Genomic DNA, 23,444 nt, shown 5'->3' with positions numbered 1-23,444 from the left:
ACATGTGAAAATCATAAGAAACTAGGACCGTTTTAAAGTTGCTTTTAATATGGTTGGAAGGTAAAAGGACTTAAGTGCCGTAATGCAGAAGCTGAAACTTTCTACATTCCTCCTCCATCTCTAAAGAAATTAAATTCAGTTTTGTCTGGTAACTTTCATTCTGTTCGACGAAGGACCAGAAATAGAGAACAATATTGGCCATTTGAATACGTTATTTCTCGGACGTCAAATAAATATATGTCGGTCTATTAAGACTGTATTTCATGCCGTTTAATTAATAAACACGTAACACATGGTTGAGAACTTTTATTTCGAAACGTGTTGTACAAATTCAAGTTCCTAGTTTTGTGTATTTTGTAGTAATATTTTGTGCTTATTCATTAAAGTACTTAAAAGTACCTTACAAAATACCGTAAATAAATAAATACATGTGTTAGTTAAAACCATCGTCTGTTTCTTCCTGGCATTTGAAGAGGTTGGTACTTCACCAGGGACATGGCACAATTACACGATATATCGGGGCAACTCAGCCAAATGTAGTTTCGATTTTTTTTAAAAAGTATCTCACGTAGATCAGAAATCAATACAAAATTCTCAGTGTGCTGCCTTCGTAATGACGTTTTCCTAAACGTTGTTCATGAAGAAAAATATTTAATCTTCCCTAATATCATGATGACGGTTTCGTAACTCGAAACATGTCGCCACAAGTGGATTCATTTAATACAAGACGCAAGGTGAAACTGCTCTGTATTGATGGATGGTAATATTTTAGATAAAATTAAACGTATGTAAAATAATAAATTTCAATAAGATTTCTTGAGCAGAAAACAACGAGGCGAAATAATTTTTCCTTCTTTGCTGCAAACAATATTTCTCTTTTTTTAGTAGCTCCTGCACCAATTCAAATTTGTACATTTTTTTCATAAGGTGGGTATTTAAAATTAATATGTACGTCGGGGTTGTAATCAACTGTAAACTGCTGATTTTCCCAATCTAACATTCTTTTACGTTTCCCCTTCTTTTTTGCATTTCTCTTCCATCGATTTGTCTTTGTGTTTGTAGGCGTAATCGCTTGCATTCGGTAAGTTCCTGATGACACAAATCGACATTCCGGATCTACGAACATTCATGTCTGCCACCTCGTGCCTGCAATTTGAAATATTAATAGTGAAAACAAACCCTCTTTCATCGTCCATCAGTATTATCTACACTCAAGACAAATTTTATCACAAAATAAACTGACACAGTCCAGAAAATATGTAGCTCAACATGAGATGATGTAACTCACGAAGGAATGCGTCTTCTACCATAAGTAATTTATTTAATATATATTTAACAGAAATGGCAGTGCATTTATGTAAAAAGTAACAATTTTCTTAAAAATATCTTTGTGAGTCGTAAAATGTGTTGACCGAAAAATATTCATATCTGATGGGTTGGCTCTGTTTTTGCGTAGAATGGGAAACTGCTTTAAGCTAATGGCACAGGTTCCACCGAAATGTCGTTGCTTGTGTTTTGTTTCCAGACAACCTTAACAAAAGTTCCCCCAATCGAAATTCAATGCACGTTTCCCACACCATATTTCACAACAGTTCTCTCGTGATCTCTGTTTTACTCACATACACATTTAACACCGGCCAACGTCCTATTATAACGTAATACATTTTATTACATCAAAGTGGATGGAGAAGTTATGAATATTTGAAAAGACTGTCAATTGACTTGCGGTCTGCGCTAGCTACATTAGGTACACTTCATTAAGCCATTACCTTCGATTTGAAAAATAAATTTAATCGCACACTTTCTTTGGAGAGTTACACGTGTTTTGTTTGAGACACGCGCCCATGACAATATTTCCCTCTTTTAGCAATATATTTTCAAAAAATATTTTGTCCCACCAAAAATAGTTCTGGAGAGGTTCTGCTGGACGTAGAACAGACAAATACCAAAATTAAATGAATTTCTGTGGGATTTCTGGCACTTCCTCATACAAGTATGAAGAAATTTGTCTTCTGGGATGTTTTGGAGCTCCTTACTTACTCCGTCAACAGATTTCAGGAGACTGCGTGGTCAAACACGCCAAGAGACAGCCATTTCTAAATAAATTTCCATCAAAAATGAGAACATGAGACGGTAGGCGTCGTTAAACCTGAAACTGGCCCAAAACTTTGATTAAATCCGATGATTATGGCGATGCTGATGTGCTGAACGCCAGACACTTCCTGCCCAAGAGAGTGACACTGATCAGAGAACCTTAGTCAAAGAGCTTCTTATTAATGCAGTCACAGTTTACGTCTGATTAGCATTACAAAGTCATTCGCCCTCTGATTTATGGATTCAGCTTGACCGCAACGTCGCTCTGCCTGCTGTCATTTTATCCTCTTTCTCTCTACCCTTTTTCGCGCGTTGTATTCAAGGCCCTGAGTAAGCAGTAAGAACCTCTGAAACGTCGGTCAGTTACTACGCCACTACTCGGCGCTGCATCCACAAGATCGCGGTTATTTTGACCGGAAATGAGTCACTTCCTAGTGCTTTTAGAAAGTAACAGTCTGTGATTATATAGACCTGACGTTTTTTACAAAGAAGCAAATATACAAACAAACCATCGATTTTCCTTGTCATTGAAACATGCGACACGGGAGAAGAACTCATTTGGTTCATAATTAGAACCGATGACGAAGATCATATCATCGATCACTTCTGCGTTTAAGTTATCTGAATAGAAGTTCATGTTAGGGATCTCGGTCCACGTGTTTTCTACAGGGTCGTACTTTTCGGTACCGAGCTTGGATGATGGCTCGTTCTGTCCTGCACACACACACATTCCGTAACAGGTCACAGGGTATAAAAAATCTGCCAAAGGGAACTTATCCTGACCCCATTAAGCGGCTCCCTTCTTCATATGTATTACTGCGAGATCTGGCCACGACATTTGTGGCTCTTATGGAGCCACAAGATTCATTACCTTATTCACAAAAGTCTGTAGTTGACCGCATTCACATAATCTAGGTCCTTCAAAACATTTTAATATTATCCTTCCTTTTAAGGCTATTTCACAAGTTGTATTTTTCCTTCAAGATTTTTTTATTATTAGTGTTCTGTCTGACGACAGGTCCATATATTATGAACAGGACCCTTCCATCCTCTTCAGGTTGTCAGGGACCTGCTCATACATATATACATTCTTGGCAGATGATCAGAAGTGGTTTGCCATTGCCTTCTTCTGTGTGTGAGAGAAGTAATTGTTGGGATGCAACGGAGAAACCGGGGAAGCCCCCGGAGGAATACTCCGTGATGACTAGACCACGGCCTTGCCCAACACAAGTTATAAGTCTGAGCACCACCGGGAAATGAACCCGGGACCCCAGGCTTACAAGGCTAGTGTTCTGACCGCTAGACCACCGTGGCGGCCCTTCAAGATTACCAATTACAAATTTCTAGATGTTTGTATTTCCCGTAACTACGATGCTTCACAATCCGACCGTCTTACCCAACGGACTTTAAGCTCTTAAAATTGGTAATTCCGTAAACGGAACGAATGTATTAAATACAACAAAGAAAATTTATTCCCTCTTGCGTTGTCAGTATTAGTACCAGGAACAGCTACAATTTGATTTTCGTACTTGTAGCATACACGTGGTCTAGCGGTCAGAACACTAGCCTTGTAAGCCTGGGGTCCCGGGTTCAATTCCCGGTGGTGCTCAAATTTATAACTTGTGTTGGGCAAGGCCGTGGTCTAGTCATCACGGAGTATTCCTCCGGGGGCTTCCCCGGTTTCTCCGTTGCATCCCAACAATTACTCCTCTCACACACAGAAGAAGGCAATGGCAAACCACTTTTGGATCATCTCTGCCAAGAATGTATATACGTATGAGCAAGTCCCTGACAAACTGAAGAGGTTGAAAGGATCCTGTTCATAATATATGGAACTGACTTCAAACAGAACACAACAAATAAAAACTTGTAGCATCAGGGAATTGCGCATGACATCTCTTGTCTACTTCATGAAACTGAGTCCGATAATAGAGTTCAAAAACAACAGAAGATGAACAGTTGAAAATGGCGTTAGAAAACAAGTGACGAAAAGCAAAGACTGCGAAGGAACTGCTTTAAACCATCGGCTTTTTGGGGATCACAGCGGCAAACTGAAATTTCCTTGCTACAAGAACAAAATATTTACCTGTAAACTGCGACTGTTTGAAAAATGGGGCATACGTAACTTGAGATACCACAAGAGATTGTTAGTTAGTTAGTTAGTTAAGTGTTCTTTTTTATAATGTAATCGAAACAAAGAATCGGGGTAAAATTACTGACAAACTAACTCTGTAATGACAGGAGAAAAATTCTGTTCATAACATCTGGGTCACTCAAAAATACGAGGAAAATACTTCACAATATCAAGTTCTGTAAAAATGATAGAGGAACATCACTCAGAATGTCCAGAGTTCTCACCTAGGGCGTACAGGAAGCCGTGGAACTCGACGCAAGAAAGAAACCAACGTCCAGTAAACATTGGTGCAACGAACGTCCATCGGTCGGTGTCCGGGTCATAAACTTCCACCGAGTTTAGATAATTGGAATCATAATATCCACCAGCGATGTATATTTTGTCTGTAAAAAGAAATTAACCATATGACACAAACTGTACACATATTTGTTTTAGGGAGAGGCATTAAACTGCTCCGTGCAGAGCACAGACATGGGACAATCCCTACTTAAATTTGTAAATCTATTAAGTCCCATTTCTTGTCACAGAAAGTGCACAGACACGGCCGTCTCTGTTCATTTGTTTCTTTGTTTCGAATGCAGACAATCAGCGTGTCAGAGGAACGCGTTTAACTGATAAAATGTAATATAAACAGCATAAAGTGCTTAAATTAAAGCATAATGGAGATGATGGTACTACAAAGGCAGAATACGACGCACAGGAACAGCTTACAAGAGCAGAAGAAACCATCACGCACTCAGAACTTCAAGCCGTCGCAGTCTGTGAAATAACGAAGTGCGTAGCACGGATAAAAGAAGAGATAATAAAAGAATATTGGGCAATGGAATGAGGGAAACTAAGATCAAGAGCGAAGGGGAATGACTTGATTATGAATGAATAAAGTTCGTCTGAAACGTCGGCAGAAGCCAAAAGACAGCCCACTTCGTACTCGCCGGCGTGAGAACCTCAAATCCCGCGATTCCTTCAACCGTTCTTGCGTTCTTATACGCGGACAGACAGACAGACGCCTCGCCTTCTGCACTAACTCACAAATTTCTGTTTCACAGGATTTACGTACCATTCAGTACAGCCGCACTTGCATACATTCGCCCTGTCTTCATGGGAGCGATCCACGACCACTGGTCCGTCTCGCAGTCGTATCTTTCGGCCGTACTGAGATACAGATCATATCCACCGCCCATGGCGTACACTGAACCTCGCAGAACTGCCACACTTAAACAGGATCTGAAACGAAATAAGTTCGCGCTCTGCTATGCTCATTTATTGCTGATTCAGATGCATTTCCTCTCGCAGAGGACAATTTTTCGCTCGTCATTATTAAATCATCATTCAATTGAATTAACAAGCAAATCGTTTTCTTAAAACTAACATTATCGCAAAAGTCCTCCTACCTATTCACACTTTGCACGATGCTCCTGTATGTGAGTGGTAAGCCCCTGCCCAGATTTATATCATGACTAAGACAACGACTATCAGCTTTTTAAGAAGGACTCTGCTCCAAAGAGTTCCTTAGTTATGAAGCTGCTTCTTACCTGCGTTCATGCATAGGCGCCACCTCGCGGCATGTCTTCGTAACAGCGTTGAAGCAGAAACATGATCTTAAATTTTCTAAGCCGTTGCCGGTACCACCGATGACGTAAATTTCGAAACCGACCACTGCCGTGCCATGGTAGGCTCGCGGACCGATCGAGTCGACCCCCTCCACCTGCAGGAACGACAGGGTATGGCTTTATGTTTCTTTGGGTCACGTAGTCTACTGATGTGAAGTCACTACATTAGAGGTCAAGCGACCACCCACCGGAGCAGAGGTACACTCCCCAACAGTGGACCGAATTTGCTACCCCGTGGAGGGTGGCACTCGACAAAGACCGTGAGAAATTAACTTGGAGCGAAGGTGGAAACAGGAAGACCCAAAGAGAAGCTCTCGTCAAGTACGACAGACAAACGTAGAATTAATTTCTGATCAACAGCTGACATTTCAGGTTCGTACTTTGGAAAGGACAGATGTTGGTGTTTTGGTTTTATCGACGCAAAGCTGGAGGCAGTACGTTCCCCACCCCACCGCCTTCTAATTCACGAGGCGTTACCACGCAGATGGCCAACATCGACACTGATGAGTGCTTCATTTGTTACGTTGAAATCCACTGACGATCAACGATGTCTAAAATCAGCAGACAGGTTGCCATGACAGTTGAAGTAGGACGCTTATGGTAAATGGTATTTAAGTCAAACTTCTCATCCTTCGTCGATTCCCATTAGAACTTACTTTGTACACGAGACTCAGCATATGAATAATTTATTTATTTATTCTTTTTAATTCATGTCTTTGAAGCTTATATTAAAAAAGTTTTCCCTGCAATGAAAATAAACGAACACGAAATAAAGAGGTTAAGAGATCCTTGTAGGAATAGCAGTTTTTCTCGGAGGCGTCATTGAACAAGGCGCGATAAGAGTAGAATTTTTTGCAACTCACCACCGTCCACCGGTCTGCTCGTGCGTCGTACGATTCGATCACATCTGTCGGCCTTGTATCACGATACCCACCAATAGCAAACAGAATGTCCTGTGGGATTCGCGGGCGGGCAATCCTTGGTGTCACGAGGTCCTTGTCGTCCTTCGTCAACCTTTTCACGTCATCCAGGAATTTGAGCGTCTCAGAGATCATGGGTTTGCACGCCTTGTTTTCAGTCACGTACGGGTGCTTTGACACCTGTTGAACAGTTTAATGTGAACCTTATGAAATTTTAGGAAGGGATGGCATGTTCCATTGCAGAGGAGACAAGAAATACACACATAATTTGGTTGGGAACTCACCGAAATAGAATGGTATATACAGATAAAGATGTTTTTTGGTTTATGTAACGACGCTCATAACAAATGCGCAGGTTGTGAAGAGAATCGAAAACAAAGGTAAAACGATCTTAGAGAAAATTATTGAAATGTGTTTCAACCGAAAGTTAAATACTTTAGTAAGGGTTTCATTTTGAGTTACATTAAAAATTGTATTTTGTTTCTCTTTTCTCCCGTGCGAGATGCACGCTTCGATCACCACATTCTTTTCTATTCGATAACTTTAATTAATCGTTAAAATTACGTAACATCGAAAGAAAGTTATGACAATTAGTTGCTTCGAGTTTCAAGGGAGGCAACCTGCCACATGTTGATGGTTGGGTGGAAGGTACGTCAACACAACACCGTGTGATTGGGTTCGATGTCTATTAAGAGTCTTTGCATGTTTCGACCTTAATTGATCATCATCAGGTGGTTTTCTTTTAGTGTTCGAAACTAGTAGATAGAAATGCTAAATTTTAAAAATATTTGAAGTAGATAAAATTTTCATGAATCCGTGCGATTGCTTCACAAATATTCGTAAGAGGTGAGTGGCTGAAATCACAGGACATTTGACCTAGAATAGAAACATTTTTTAACGTAAATACGTCTATACGGAAGGGTCTTTCTGCAAAACAGCGTTAGTTACGAAGATGTGTAAGATCCAGCGCCGAGTCACCTTTAAACGTTCATTCCTCAGTAATGCTAAGAGTAAGGGTAATGTAACCTTAAAGACATTTAAGAATCTGTAATATATTGGCATGAGATTTTAACATTGATTTAAAGAAGGAGGAAAATCAAAGCTTGGTCACATTTTTGGAGGAAACCTTTGGCTTAATGTTGGATGTCAAATCATCAATGTAGTACTACTAGATCAAAATCTTGTATAGATATGGTGTTTGCACGAAATGTGAATACTCTAATGTGCACAAATTTTATAACATATTTCAGCTACCACAGACCCATCTTAAGCCCAACTAATTCAAGTTAAATAAGCAATGTCTTAATCAGACTTTACTCAATTTTAAAGCATGTATAAAGGACATATTTAGAATAAAGCTAATATATTACCTTATTTTCATTGTATTTATTGCTTACATATAATTTAAATACAGAGACGTATTTACGACAGATTCTACGGAACCGTGGTTCCACTGTCAACTTTTTCTCCGGGGTAAAATCACGTGCTGGAATGGAAGAAAGAATATGGCTGCTTCGTGAGATGACGGTTAAAATATTAGACTGTTAAAACTGTCTAGGATTTAGAAGCCCCTCGGGTAATTTACTCTTGGATGTAGAACGAAGGCTTCTTCCTGAACTTTTCGGATATCTGTTGTACCTATATGGTCAATCAGCTACAGATTATCATGCTTAGTGTTCATAGTCTGAGATGCGTTAAATTGTTATAGCAGCTAAGATACCCTTCTTATGGCCGTAGGAACTTTGGTTAGATTGAACGCTGCCCAAGAAGACGTGATTTATCTGTTGGAGGATTTTCCTATTCAAGCTGAGTGGACGTCTGAAGGCAGTTAACGGTGGAATGCCGTAGTTGAACTGAGACACGTAATGGTTGTTAATAAACGCTGAGACTTCAATCAAAGATTGTAGCACAGACCATGAATAAAAGACGATTATTAACTCGAACAACATTTCTGCACATACACACGCGTATACAAGCGTGTTACCAGCGTCATTAAACAGGTTGTTATTGTAACCATGGTAACCCAGGCAATCTGAGAATTTCTTACGTAGGAAATTTTGCGCGGAATAAGGCATTCAAATCATTTTGTACAGTCCGCAGACCAGGAGAAAAGCCCTGCAATGAATGCGATATACACGCATGCGCAAGATTTCGCGGTGAGTGACGACCCATCCTAAAAGCATTCGCTCCACAACCACTGAACGAAGAATAGACGACAGGCTTTAATGTGTTCTGATGTGTACAGCTTTAAGATTACCTCACAGCGGCACAGCGATTTAATCCAGAATATTATCAGAACACATTAGAGGTGAACTCACTACACGCTACTCTTAACGGCTTGATGTTTTTAGTCTATGTACAGTAGAGTAAAACTCTGACGTATCGCACTTCCCACCAATAGCAGCCCTCTAGTCCAGCTGATAGTAAATATTCCTCCTGCCAACTCCTGAAACGACTTCCCAACGCAGGGCTTTTCCACTGGTCTGCCGACAGTAGTTTTCACGTTGTTATTGTTAGATTTTAACCAGAAGTGGAATGTGTCAACAGATTCCGTTAAAGCTCGTCAGTATTGAATCAAATGAACACCGGTTCAGACGTTCTCGAGTTGGAACTGCGGACAGACAGACAGACAGACAGACGGGCTTACACGTGACGAAGAGAAAGGCTCACGATTTGCATTAATTGATTACGAAAACGTGTGAATATGGAATTTAAAATGCGGGGTTCACTTCCGATAAACATCAACAATTTCAGGGGCATACTGACCTTCTCTTTGAAAAACTTTGCATCAAGTAGTCCCAGTCTGACGCCCTTCAAAAGGCCCGCGATGTGACCTTTCCTGTTGTCCGGGTCGTGGTTGTCCACCGGAGAATGCACTCCCATACAACTCTCTCGTCCTTCACGTTCAGTTTCTCGGCCTCGATTACCGCCTGCAGCTCCTCTACAGGTAGTTCCAGCAGTTCTTCGCTCTGCCGAGATACTTCCACGAATTGGCGCAGAACGAAGCGACGAGCGTGAGTCTCAAGGTCGGCGCAGAAGTGAGACCTGTCACAGCGAGGGTAACGCTGACAAAATTAAACACTACAGTAAGAACTGGATTCTCAAGTATTTGCACACCACAGTATTTCGCCTGAAGTTTTTACCTTAGCCGTTTAAAGCCAGAATGAGCGAGACTGAGAGCAGACACGTGGAGAGGCAACGCTGAGAGACGCTCCGTTTAACCGTAACGAAATTGACAGTTTTAGGCTCTGAAGGTACCCAGAAAATGCCCGCTCGTCCTCGCGATAAGGTTATAGGTTAAAATAAGGGCATGGCGTACGCAAGTGAAGAATACAATGAGATGAGGAGTGTAGAATTTTTAATTCTGGAATTAACCTTCGCGAAATGACGTTGTGTTAACTGTGTTTGTTAATCCGGTGAAACCTCGTTTAAATTGACTATGTGGGGGGGGGGGAAGAACGGGTCGGATAATCCGATAAGTCGAATGAGCGGGAAAAAGGGGAACGTGGTCATGGAATTGAACGAATAAGTAGAGAATCAATACAGATTTTCCTCGTCGGCTGATGATGTGGGCGAGTCGCACGCACAATCCGACGGCAAAAGTAACTCGTGAGCGCTCTTCGAGGGAGTCCCTCTATTAAAATAATGAATTTATCAGTCATTCCGTCAATCGCACGAAGTGGAGGTTCTGTTGTGATTCTGCTGATATCAATTGATTTGCTTGCTATGTTGTCATGAACAAGAAGGAGTAGGGGTTTAGTTTCTACGGGAAACAGCGGGTTGTATCTTGTCTTTGCCCGATAATAACCAATTATCTAAATGTTCAAAAGTGTTCATAATAATCAGCAAAATATGGAAGTGAACTGTACCGCGTGGACATCGCATTAAACACTTTCGCCTGTGGAATCCAATCGCAACCTTTCTGGTTGAAATGCGGGAATCGGATAATCGAGGCTCGGTTAACAGAGGTTTTGCTGTATGCAGAAAGATGTGGAGCTGAATGTTGATTTTGGTGTTGGGAGGATTATGTAAGAAGCAAGGAATTCCGTAGAGAATGAAAGAAAGAAAAAAGAAAGAAAGAAGGATAGGAAATCGAGTGGAAGACAGATTTGATTATGACTCTGCAATAGGTCGTGATTAACGTTCTACATGGTGAAATTAGTCATCTGCTTGTCATAATGACGCTCAAAACATATGCAGTTAAATCAGAATATTTAAATTACAGGCACCCCAACTGCCCTGACTTACAACGCTTTATAATTTGTCCAGTCTTCAGTCAGAGTCTTTAATCTCCGACACGGCATTCGGCTGCTCTCTTGAGTAAAGCTGATTCGCTCCAGCGACGAAGGCTGGCGCTTCAGCAAATGACAAATAAACATCAATTACCTTGTGAACTGCATGATGCCGATAGAGTTGTCGACGGCCATCTTGTCCTTGAGGAAGTCGCAGCAGAGTTTAGGAAGGTCCGGTATACACAAGTAGTCAGCCGTCACGAGCAGTTGACGCGCGTTGTCGGAGCGAATGTAAACCTCGCGAAAATAAACATAATCCAGTATCTGGGTCATCATGTCTGAGCTGACTCCGTGGAGGAGAACATCAGTCTCCTCACTGGTGTGCAGTTTTGTCGTGAAGAGGGTCCTAAAACGTCGATATGGAAAAACGGCGGGCAGATAATTACAAGTCATACGCATAAACTCTAAGTTATTATGACTCACGTAGCCAATGTTTCTACGCGGCCTTTAAGAAGTGATCACCAACCAGCAAACATTTTCCTATTACTAATTAAGGGATTTGCAGATCAAGACAAACGGAAAAATTTGATTGTCGGAAAACTGAAAAAGGGGCACAGCTCGCAACAAGACGTGAGATACGTCTTTTGGAAAACACAAACAATGGTTCACGGTTAAAATTCATTTCTCATTTCAAGAACTCACCGCAACGTTATTTAAAACACAAGCAAATTCAAGTATGCACAAATTCTCGAAAGATTCTCTCCTAAGAATGAAACATGTATTGCGAAGTTCCTTCTTACAGTTTATTACATTTCAGACAGAGCAACACACAGCAGCTTTCAATATTCCGGGCATTACCAAATTTCTTCTGGACTTTGTCGGTCGTCTTTATGTATTAAAACCAAGATGTTAATTCTCCCTCCACATCGAGTCACTGTCACCTTTTACAACCGCACTTAAAAATTAATACAAAAAACCACGTACGTCTTCAGAGATGTCGCGTCGTGTTGCCTCGTAGAAATTATCGGACGTTTCAGAGGTGCTTACTGCCTCCATCATCGAGGAAGGACGGCAGTAAGTACGTCTGAAATGCCACTCAGTTTCTACGGCGCCGTGAGATTGCATGACAATGAACAAATAACAAAAGACAATTAGCCGTATAAAAATACAGGTTTCTGCATAAAAGGGGATAAAACATTTCACACACGAATTGACGTCTATTATGTCCTTAATTCACGTGTTAATAAACCACGTCAGTAAATAAATAAACCTGAAATATTCGCTACGCATCGACAAAATCACTCTGTGGACTGGAAAGACGCCGCTGTCCTCTAACCTCAACACCGCGTCACACAAAAAGTTCCTCTCTCTCAGCTCGTTCAGACGGACCAATGCTTTGGTGCATGTGCACCTGCCGCCATCTTGAGAAAGGCTGTGACTTTGGTTTAACTCCATCTCCTGAAAAACAGTCGATCGCTGTTACGGGTTTTTTTCATACTATCTCGTTTGCACATCAACTGAAAGTGACTGAGAGGAAACACGATCCTGAGAAGGATATCTGGTCCTGCGAGAGAGTTACTGACAAGGGAATGGTGAAAATTGCATAATATGGAGCTTTATAGATCTCTTCACTAATTAATAAATTGTAGGCTGTCTGAACAAGGGTGATTAGATGGGCTGGGCATGTAGTACACATGGCAGGGAGAAAAAATTAAACTTTTTAATCTGAAGATCTAAAAATAAAAGGTCACTTTAAAGTCCTGTACGTTGCTGGGATAATATTAAAATCGATCTTAGAGGGTGGAGAATGAAGGTGTGGCTTTACTTCATCTGCATGTGAATATGACTTAGAGGCGGGGGTCTTGTAAACACGAACATGAAACTTAAATTTCATAAAAGGCGAGGCACTTGATTACGTGGGCTGCTGTTAGATTCTCAAGCAGGACTTCTGCTCCATGGACTCAGTTTGTTTCTTTCTTACAGAATGCCTGTTGAGATTCAACACAAAATGACAAAGATCTAAATGTGACATATAACTAACTAACTACATAGACGGCTTATCGAACCCGAAGTTTCGTCACCGAATTAACCAAAGCCCTCCACCGGACCCTGTCCTGGACCAATAAAATCCAAGCTCCTTCAACTCCTGTCTCCCATAGATCCCGCCTGACATTATTCTCCCATCTACGTCTAGGTCTGCCCAGCTGTCTCTTCCCCTCAGAATTTCCGACCAAAACCCGGTGAACACCTCTTGTCCTATCCATGCGTGCTACATGCCCCACCCATCTCACTCTTCTTGGCTTAATCACCCTGTAGATGTGACTGATTTAGACAATATTAAGTCATGCCGCGTTTGTCATTACTCGCATAAATTTATATCTCCTTATATGTAAACTACGTAGACATTACTTATAAAATATCAGTGTAATCTATAAAGTCTTAGATGCTTCTACTCTAGTGAACCGATTTTAAAAATTTAGGAAAAAATATGGCATAGTAATTCCGTGATCTTTGATGTAGAACGAGACAGTTAACAAATACATTTTGGAAAATAAGGTTACACCTTTTCATAAGCATAAAATTTTCGAGTTCTTTTCTCTGTAGAACTAAAAGTGCATAAGAGCTTACGTGATTAAGGACTTTCCTGCCTAAATTACAAATTTGTATACACTACAAGCACAAAATGTAATTTAAATTTATCAATTAACGCGAGAATTACAGTTGGGAACAGTCACAAAAGCTCTAAGTTGTTCTAACGCATGCGTAGATCAGGCCTACATCACGCTACTCACACACTGCAATGAGCAAGATATTCTACGAAAAGTCGATTGGTACTCGGCTTGTCAAAGAATAGCCCACTTCCTTTTCTGAAACCATCATCGTGTTTACAAAATCCCGCCACCGGGTTCTACCCCGAGCCAGTTCGCTCCAGCAAGTCCCATCTCCCTAAGCTCCATCTTAATGTTATCCTCCAACTGACGCCGAGGGCTTCCCAGGGGTCTCCTCCCTTCAGGCCTTGTAAATACTCAACTCACCCCAACAACATCGGGTGAGGAGCTCGTCATTCACTTTTCTCTATTATCTGTCCCACTCCCGTTTTGGGTCCAGACATCTTCCTCAACACTCTGTTCTGAGAGGCCCTCAGTCTATGTTCCTCCCTCAAAGTGAAAGACCACGTTTTGCACCCATAAATACTTTGCACTCAATAACAGCAAACATTCCCCGGATTTAATCTGCTGATAATGAGAGGGAGATTCTGCGATAATTAGGCTTGTAAAACTGAAATAAAAATTCTTCTCAGTTCCCTAAAACGCTTTAATAATGTCGATGTATCAGGAATTGTAAAGTGTTAGAATTATTGTTCAGAATATGTACCCCACTTCTTAAGATCCATATATTTTTATTAAGATTCTGGGCTACGAAACACGTTTTATTCCTTTGAGATGATAATGTCCTTCTGGAATATTCTTTTACTATCAATGATGCCGTGAACAAACAGAAGTCAATGCAACATTACTTTAAATTATGTTAAAAAGAAGACAAGCCTAATTCTCTTACAAGAGTTCACAAATGCAGATGAAAACATGAAATGTGATGAACATTAATAATAAATAGGAATCCCTTACCTAAAACTTTGTTCAGTTGTAAGAGACCACGATGTCCACCGACAATGATCAGTTTAATCAACACTAAAATGGAGTATTACAGATTTCTTAATAATTCTTATATAAGATAAGAACTTGTGATATTCTAAAAAGTTTTTACCAGCACTAAATTATCTACTCCACGACGCATTTCTTCTACAAGCGATTCACATTTCAGCTCTTTCCGCAATAACGAAAGTCGGTTGTTGACGACAATAATGAAACACAACAATGCCGAGTAAACAGATGACGTTTCCTTGGTAACAAAAATTCCGAGTAAATAGATGTTCCTTAGGTAATCATTAATGTTGATTTGTTGATAAACAGATGTTTCCTAGGTAACCATTGTTGTTTATTTGTTGATAAACAGATGACGTTTCCTAGGTAACAAAATAATGAAGTTACACTTTTTCGTTTCCCAGGTAACATAAAAATGAGGTTTGACGTTTCCTAGGTAACATAACAATGACGTTTACCAGGTAACGTAACGTTTCCTAGGTAACATAACAATGACGTTTCCCAGGTAACATAACAATGACGTTTCCTAGGTAACATAACAATGACGTTTCCTAGGTAACATAACAATGAAGTTAAACTTTTTCGTTACATTTTTGCCGAATGACACTGACCCTTCCATATAGACGTATTTACGTCAAAAGTGAATTACTCTAACTTATAATTTGGTTACATTCTGTCATAATACTAAGTAATTTCCCTATAAGAAGAGAACACATAACAATAATGAGAAGAAGCATAAGAAAGAATTGTAATTTCATTGCCCTTATTTAAAAATAACGCCCGGTTTCAGTATAGTTGATTAATTTTAAAGATTATTTTTGAGGGGCGCGGGCGCTGAGCCAAATAAAATATTTTTCTTCCTTCGAACCCCGGCAAAGATGTTTTATGTTGTTCGGATAGCGACCACTAGGGACGAATGGCGCTAAGGCAAATTCTGTTCTTGATCCTGGGAAATGATTCGATTGACTAAGGTCACAAGCCCGAAAACTGTCTGAGACCCAGAAGATGAATTTGTAAGAAACTGTCGTATTTCCCCTTAGTAAATACCGCAGAGTCTACTGGCCATATGTAAACTCAAAATTGAGGGTTGACATTTCTTTACTCGTTCGCTTGTGGCTCGTGAACAAGAAAAATGGCGCGATTACCCCTTAGGCCAAATGAGAGAACACAGGAAGGTCAGAACTCTGGGAAAAATATCCTGAGTTCGATTTCCTTCAAGGGCATTTCCTTTAACTCCGAAACTAAGAGAGACAGAACAATGGCGCTAGGATCAGAGTTTCTCTGCTACGAAGAGTAGATTACGGAAACGGAGGCCTCGACACTGGGTTCGACTCCTGATAAGAAGAATGGTTTCTGTTGACAGGAACGCAACTGCGTTAAGAGAAAGACGCCAAGGCAAAATTCATTCTTTTCAAAGGAAATTACAGGATCTAAGGTCACAGACCCGAGTCTGTCTTAAGAAAACACCATTCCTGCGTAAGAAACGCTTTGCTGGAAATGGTAAACTGAGCCTCATAACTGGAAGGAGGGTTTTGTCGCGTCGGAAGACTTGACGGTCTGCGAATTGGGCTAGGGGGGGAGGTTCACGTCAGCTGAAGGACTCAATGATTTGGGTTTGGCGGGCCGTCCTCCTTTTGAACTATACTCTTGTACTTACCTTACAACTGAGGAAAAGCTCGGAAAACCTCACTCATACCAAACTTTCTACTAGCGCCAAGTAAAACTTCTTTGTTCTTCTTTATCGAAATAGTCGTTACCTAATCAAATTTCAAATGTTTCTAGTCTAAATAAATCATGTTTCGGATCTATCAAAAAGTCTTTCCGTCGCTTTTGATCAAAGCAGGATCACGTACACTGACCTTCTACGATTTTAATTCCGGGAAACTAAATTTACGTTCCCTCAATATGACGCCGGAAGTTAATATGAAGATTTCACACTTGTCAGTTGTTTCTTCATCGTTTAAATCTGAAAAGCAACAAGCGACTATGGCTCCTGTTACGCACGGAAAACTTCTTAGTGTTCACGACACTTGAAACAGAGTGGTAGTCCGTGCAAGCTTTAGCAAGTCTTAACGCTGCATTCTGTATTTATGGGCTGCACTGCAAGCAGTGATTATTTGCAGTTCTTAAATATTTTTAGACCGTCTTCCGATTTAAAGAGTTACGAAATTAATTCAAGAGATTTTTTCATATTGCTGCAAAATTGAAATATTTACCTTAAATGCAGAAGGTATTTGGAATACAACAACGTCGTAATGTAGAATACAGTTCAATGTCAATTCTACCTCAAATTGTTTGGTATTCGTGACAGCACAAATAAAATCAGACAATCGGGCGTTGCCAATATCACGACATAAAAAGAACCAGCTGCTATCCTCAATTAAGGACGAATGTGGCTACAGAATTCCTCAGGTAGCCAACGTTACAGGAGTAGAGTCATCTAGATTCAACGAGATATGGAGTTGCTGGCATGTGAATGTTTAACGATTACACACCAAACCTCACGATATCACAGACAATTACAAATACAATTGCAAATAATAACAATAATAATAAATAGGAATCCCTTACCTCAAATTTTGTTGAATTGTAAGAGACCTCGATGTCCACCGTCAATGATCGATCTGATCTAAAATATAACGGAGAGATTGGAGGGCAGTATCGCAGGTTTCTTAATAATTTTTATATAAAATAAGAACCTGTGATATTCTGAAACGTTTTTACCAGCACAAAATTATCTGCTCTACGACGCACTTCTTCTATAAGCGATTGGCAGCTTAGCTCTTTCCGGAGTGACGAAAGCGGATTGTTGACGACAATAATGATACACAACAAATCAGTGTAAACAGGTGACGTAACAATTAGTTTCTTAGGTAAAGGTGTAAAGAATTGTTACGCACGCAGGAGTTCATATAAGAACTGACCGTTGTCGGTCCATATTTACACATTATTGGTATGGATCTTACACATTTTCCTAACGCTGTTTTGCCGAATGACCTTTCCCTATAGACGTATTTACGTAAAATAATAAGATGGATCTATTTTACGTTTCTAACGTGAAAGCAACAGAATATATTCTTATCTTTAATTTAAAATGAAGTGGCATCTATTTGTTGCAAGAAATAAATAACTGCTGTCCTGTTTTGTCAACAATGTAAGTCCGATCATTGTTGCCCGTGATATCGCATGTGAGCGACGAGAGTGGAGCGCTGAGTAATGCCTTGCCACATGTATTTAATGTTTTTATAAAACGTTTTCTGGGTTCGTATTTAAAGGCTGATAACTTCAAATGAACGTGCAACAGATATTAAGCACAAGATATGTTACAGAATGAACTACATTTCTGACAACTAAGTAAGTAAGAAGCCAGAGAGAATTGCCCGCAAGCCGGTTTAATCGTTGCCGACAATCAAGATTGTCTATTATAATTTTAAATACGTTTCCAGTCACATTTCAGGACACCAAGTTTTACCATCGACACAAGTATACAGTTAAAAACAATTGTACAGTAGTCGGTACTCAACCGTGCGTTTCGCCTACGTCATACCTTGGGGGATAGAAGGAAAACCACGCACGTACTACGCAAACCAAAGATATTACCGACGTACGAAGCAGAACAGTGACCTGGGGTTAATGTTTTCAGTACTGACAGTAAATACTTCCTCATTTGCTACCCTCCCCCTCCCCCTCTGACCCCCTTCCATAACATTAACTTCTGACGGACGTGGAACGAACAGATTCGCCCCGACTATCGTGGTCTTTCAAGAGTCTTAACGTTAATACAGCAGATTCCGGTTAATTGGGCCGTCGATTAATCGGGGCGGCTGTTTTTTTGGGACAAATCTTAAAGAACATGCTTTTTTTACTCTTTACGTGGAGCTTCGGGTAATTGGGGCGGACGCTTAATATTTACCTAAGAGTAACGGTGTTTGAGATATATGTTTCTTCACATGGTCGCTAGTTATTTTTCCTTGGAAGGCAGAATTATTATTTAATAAGATTCAGTCTCAAAAGTGCGCCTTGCTGACATATATACAGTTTGGCTCGTGAGACACGCCCATATTTAAGAATAAAATCAAATATTCCGTTCCTAATAGGAAATTTATAATTTAGATATTCAACTTGATAACACTTACACGTGTGTCAAAATAACTGAACTTTATAATATATAAACACAACGACGTTTAGACTATACAGACATCTGTAGCCACCACTTAAGTATTAATGATAGAGCATCAGAATACAACTAAGGATGAAGACAGTGTGTTCCTCTTACCTACAAGTTCACACAGCGTTGTAGAATAAAAGACTCAATACGTTTACAGCGCATTTTAATTTTAGCAGAATCTCTGTAGAGGGCCTTATAAGTTCGCTTTGTCCGTTTGTACGCGTATAAAAGTTAATGAACGGCAGAATGAATTTTCGTGATATTTGGTATAGACGTTTTGCTATTGTAGGGAAGTCAAAATACATACATTTTAACATTCTGTGACTAGTAAGACAAAAATAATTCGTCTTTTGTTTCAAAGAACTCGACGCCACAAAAGTAATGTGACTAACTGAATGGAGCCTTGGCCGATTACATAATTCTGTGTTGCAGGGAAGCTGATACCTGTGGGACGTCGCTTTCTTGGGGCGTACTGAACTACCCAACCATTAGGATGAAGAGAGACATTCTGTTCACGCAACCCGACTTGATAGGTTTGTAGAAAATTTGGAATCGCCGATTAACATTATTTCTTTATTAAGTCACTTGCAATTAACTAAAACTAACTCCCTGATAGCAGAACGATGGGAAAAAGTCCAGATAGTGAATAATTGTAAGTGTAATCCACCATCGTCACAATCCTTTATATTTGAAATATATTATTATCAGTAAACCAAACATATTCACCAAGACACGAACCCAGGAGTTTCCGGCTTTGACATCTTACGCCACGTAATACCTACGCCAAAACAATGCTCCTTCATCTGACCATAAAATATGCTTCCGGATTACGTTCATGTTCAAACACAAAAGATCAAATGCGAACATAACACAGTATTAGTGAAACATGAGGTTAATTTTACTTACCTCTCCTTGCTGATGTCTTCCTTGCATGGGACGACGGTGCAAAGAAGCAGCTGACCGCCGACCACTGTCCACCGTTTTATTGCGTAGTTCCAGAGCTGTACATCACGTCCTATGACTTTTGGTCCTCCCACAGTGATTCATACACTTGTCCCATCTGACGCTCCCCTGTACACAATTCATCCTTTCACATTTTCGTTTTGAGTTTTTCTACCATTGCGTAATTTTGTAACACTCTGTATATAAGATACTGATTCGTAGTGCGTCGGCAAAGAACAAGGTACAGCCAACATGTCTCAAAGATGTGTGTATCGACGTTCTGACTGCCACCTCTCGGCCCACGGCAGAAACACAATGGCTAAGATAAACAAAAAAATGTTTGCACACTGAAAAAGAAGGTCTGACAAAATAAGGTTAGAACACGCACACATCACCTTAATTAATGAAATACATTGGACAAGAGGCATCTCTTTAGCGAACAGTACGTTTCAAATGGACGGTGTTGACTTTGTTTATACATCACAGACTGTTCAATGTGCGCTGTATATAATTTACAATGTAAAATGTCTCCTAACCTCTTGATTTTATAAAGTCTTCATTAACTGAAATATGTTATTCTACACAACTTCTAAGTTCAAAAATTATTTGTTCTTAGACATTCCTTCTGTTATTTGCGCTGGTTCGTATTCTTTGACCATACAAATTTCTTTTGCTACTGACCCTTCTATCTCATAGCATCTGTTTCACAGAATTTATGGTTTTAACAATAGTAATACAGACGCTGTGTAGTGATACAATCTAGTTGACATAACCTTCCAAAAGCTCTGCCTTGAGAAATTAATAGCATTCACTACACGTTCTATTGCAACAGCAGACAGCCACACTGATTTGCAACGTGACCAGGTACCACTTAAAATCAACAGAGTGCACCACCATACAACATGAAAACGACAGCGCATGGAACTAGGAGAACGGACGATGTTCGGCGACTTTACTTATAGGCTGTATCAAAACAATAAAATATATTAACATGAGCGGTTAATAATACGAATAACAAATACATTACACCAAAAGTCTGTCGAAATATAATTAAAAGTTGATTAGACTTTAGCACTAATAAATTTCGTGACCAATAAACGCGCCACACACACACAGTTTAATCAAAATGATCACGCATCCAAGTAACGTGTACTTAAAGCAGAATGTAATGTAGGATTGTAATACGGAATCTCTTCAAAATCTGTCATGTATTTTCGGCGCTCTTACACGAAAATTAACACATGAGGAGTTGGTTTTAATAGTACGTGATTTCTTTATTCATTTCAAAATTATATATTAAATCAGAATGGAACGAGGTGAGTTTTGTGTCTGCCTGTACTGGACAGTGCATAGTTCGGCAAATTTAGTAACAGCCTTTCACGATTCCTGCCAGTGTCTTGAGAAAAACACAGAAAATTGCTGACATACATTTAAAGATATTCTGTGCGCGCTGTAAAAACAGCTGATTGTTCGTGACGCATCGAGACGCCGTCCGACGAGTCATCAGGAGGAATCTGACGTCGTTCATAACAGCCACGCCATTTCTATTTCCGAAGAGCGCGTTTGTTTGCAGTAAGCAGTTGTATCGACTGCCGCCTCCATCCGATATCGATAGGTCGATGCAATGCCAGGAATGACATTCCAAAAGCAGGGAAACTTTAACAAAGACAGTCCTTTGGGCATGATCCATTTCATTGGCTTTCATGTTTATATTCTGTAACACACTTCATCTTATTAACCCTTTGAACCTATTTGTTTTACGTTTCTCACGATTCTGAGTGTAAGCATCGATTATTTCCTTAAACAGCGTCAACCAGTTGATCTTTGTAATGGTGAAGCGTGCTGTTTTCTTCGCGGTACGGACTGAATTGTTAAATGTTATTTAAACTACACGTCGACACAGGTTTTCTCGGATTTCCTCTGTCTTTAAGCAAATTCTGAAATGGTTCCCCAAGTTCCAAGTTGCCACTTCATGCTTCTCATGCAGCGCTCCTGATTTAAATTCATCAAAATTTAAGCCATTTCAGTGGAGGCCGCTAAATTACTTATTTAACTTCCTAAATTATGGCTTAAAAATTCATTAAGAAACAAATCAAAATTCCACCGTCCCTGTCAGGAAGCTGTCACTACTTATCACACTAACGTCTTCATGAAGATTCTATCCTGACCAGAAAGACGAGCGGGCATTTCCTGGGAACCTTCTAACTATAAGATGCTCATTCTCCTCCATCAATTTTCTCTCTGCTTCTACTCTCTTATTATCCTTTCTATCTCTCTCCCTTTCCCTCTCTTAGGCCTGAAAGTGTAATTTACTTCCATGATATCCTCATTTAACGACGTTTACTTAACTCCATACTTCTGTAACGTCGAGCTTGAGATGATGTTGAAGAGGAGGGAAATAATGCTCTTCTCAAGTTCTGTCCACAGCGTGAGACGATCTGGTGTGGACAGCTGTCGTGTAAGGATATGCAGATTTGTTGGTTCAGCAAAGTAGAAGACACTTGGACGCAGACCGTGTTGACGTTTTACTAACTACGACGAACAGAACCTCGGGAACAAACTACTTTGCAAACTCGTCCCGAAGACAGGAGCAGCAGGGGAGGAACTCGATGACATCCCTACGTAGTTGTCGTTACACAGAAAGTCTTCTTGATTCTTTCTGTACCAAGGAAACCCGGTCGATTGAAACATTCCGATTCACTTCTGGTTCTGCAGTGTGGCAGCGAAACGTCCTGCGACTTCCTGGACAAAATTTTACTTTTAATTCCTAAGTCTCGTAATAGGAGACATCAATTCGTTCACCACTTTGGCGAAGTTTGCAGAGTACTTCCGAAGTTGGCTGCTCGGTGTTTGATATCAATTAATATTTTTATCTGCATGAATGTAATGGCTTCAGAGGCTACAAAATGTATTTAGACGTTTTCTCTTATCCCCTTTTCACATTCAACGAAAGTGTGGAACGCAGTCAGACTCTCAATGTGAAAGGCTGAAAATACGTCAATATTTTAATTCAGTGAAGCTTACGAACAAATTAGTCTACGGAAACAGGCCTTCAGGATTACGGAAGGTAATCATTCTAGATGCAACGAAAACACAGAATTTCCGACACCACAAACGTCTAACAAATTAGAATTTGATGTTCTAACGACAGCGAGTATGAGGATTTCTGGGTTGTTGCGCCGTGTAGTCTGGTATACGTTTACCGACGTTTCAGAAAACCTTGCTGCCTTCACCATCAGGGGATAAAATAACCACTACAATTAAAAATTTCCTAAGATTCTCAAAATAAATGTGATTTCTTTTATACGCGGCATTAAATCACTCAACGTGAAATACTGCTGTCTTTTTTATTTCGGTTGCGGGTTGAACTATATCAAACGTTATTCAGACGAGTATCGGTTTGTAAACGTTATAACCTCAAACAGGCGTTTGCCTATTGAAAGAATGTTTAATAATGACGAATGAAACAAGGATTAGTAAAATCATCTGCCGCCATCCGCTAACATACGTTAACACACAGATGTACCGTTAAGCAATATAATCATGTTCGATACAGCGCCACATCAGCTGTTATAAAAAAACAGGTCGATGGAACAATGAGTTGTATTGGCACTCCTGCTTCGTATTCGAAAAGTTTCTTGTGCAAATCCCGGCCCAGACCCTACTAACCTCGAGTTATCGG

General features: G+C 40.1%; 2 protein-coding genes and 1 long non-coding RNA gene across 11 annotated transcripts in view; 1 reads left to right on the top strand and 2 right to left on the bottom strand.

Annotated features, from left to right (window-relative positions):
- LOC110838292 (kelch-like protein 10) overlaps nucleotides 1-23,444 on the bottom strand; it is a 172,696-nt gene that overhangs the window by 117,939 nt on the left and 31,313 nt on the right. The window lies entirely within an intron of this gene.
- Nucleotides 292-19,986, bottom strand: LOC147873151 (kelch-like protein 36). 7 transcript variants are annotated; one of them, XM_087352279.1, is made up of 10 exons: nucleotides 14,617-14,869; nucleotides 12,261-12,448; nucleotides 11,145-11,396; nucleotides 9,525-9,823; nucleotides 6,702-6,938; nucleotides 5,761-5,933; nucleotides 5,286-5,452; nucleotides 4,453-4,611; nucleotides 2,604-2,808; nucleotides 292-1,146 (listed from the first exon to the last, which is right to left on the bottom strand). In XM_087352279.1, the coding sequence occupies exons 4-10, from the start codon at nucleotides 9,639-9,641 to the stop codon at nucleotides 1,005-1,007; spliced, it is 1,200 nt and encodes a 399-aa protein (XP_087208405.1). In that variant the 5' UTR covers nucleotides 9,642-9,823; nucleotides 11,145-11,396; nucleotides 12,261-12,448; nucleotides 14,617-14,869; the 3' UTR covers nucleotides 292-1,004. The 7 variants fall into 7 exon arrangements, with proteins under 7 accessions (XP_087208405.1, XP_087208411.1, XP_087208408.1 ...); XM_087352285.1 differs by having other exon boundaries at nucleotides 9,525-9,803; XM_087352282.1 differs by having other exon boundaries at nucleotides 12,327-12,448.
- LOC147873150 (uncharacterized) lies at nucleotides 17,767-20,676 on the top strand. 3 transcript variants are annotated; one of them, XR_015536038.1, is made up of 3 exons: nucleotides 17,835-18,006; nucleotides 19,253-19,353; nucleotides 20,598-20,676. It is a non-coding gene; the product is annotated as an uncharacterized LOC147873150 (long non-coding RNA). The 3 variants fall into 3 exon arrangements; XR_015536039.1 differs by lacking the exon at nucleotides 20,598-20,676 and adding an exon at nucleotides 19,985-20,074 and having other exon boundaries at nucleotides 17,836-18,006; XR_015536037.1 differs by lacking the exon at nucleotides 20,598-20,676 and having other exon boundaries at nucleotides 17,767-18,006; nucleotides 19,253-19,537.

The sequence above is a fragment of the Zootermopsis nevadensis genome, unplaced genomic scaffold (genome assembly GCF_977971745.1).
Source record: "Zootermopsis nevadensis isolate Lab colony 2312 unplaced genomic scaffold, Znev_1.0 Znev_ptg000021l, whole genome shotgun sequence".
NCBI classification, from domain to species: domain Eukaryota; kingdom Metazoa; phylum Arthropoda; class Insecta; order Blattodea; family Termopsidae; genus Zootermopsis; species Zootermopsis nevadensis.
Note: the sequence above shows the minus strand (reverse complement) of the source record. Positions and strands in the feature narration are given on the sequence as shown.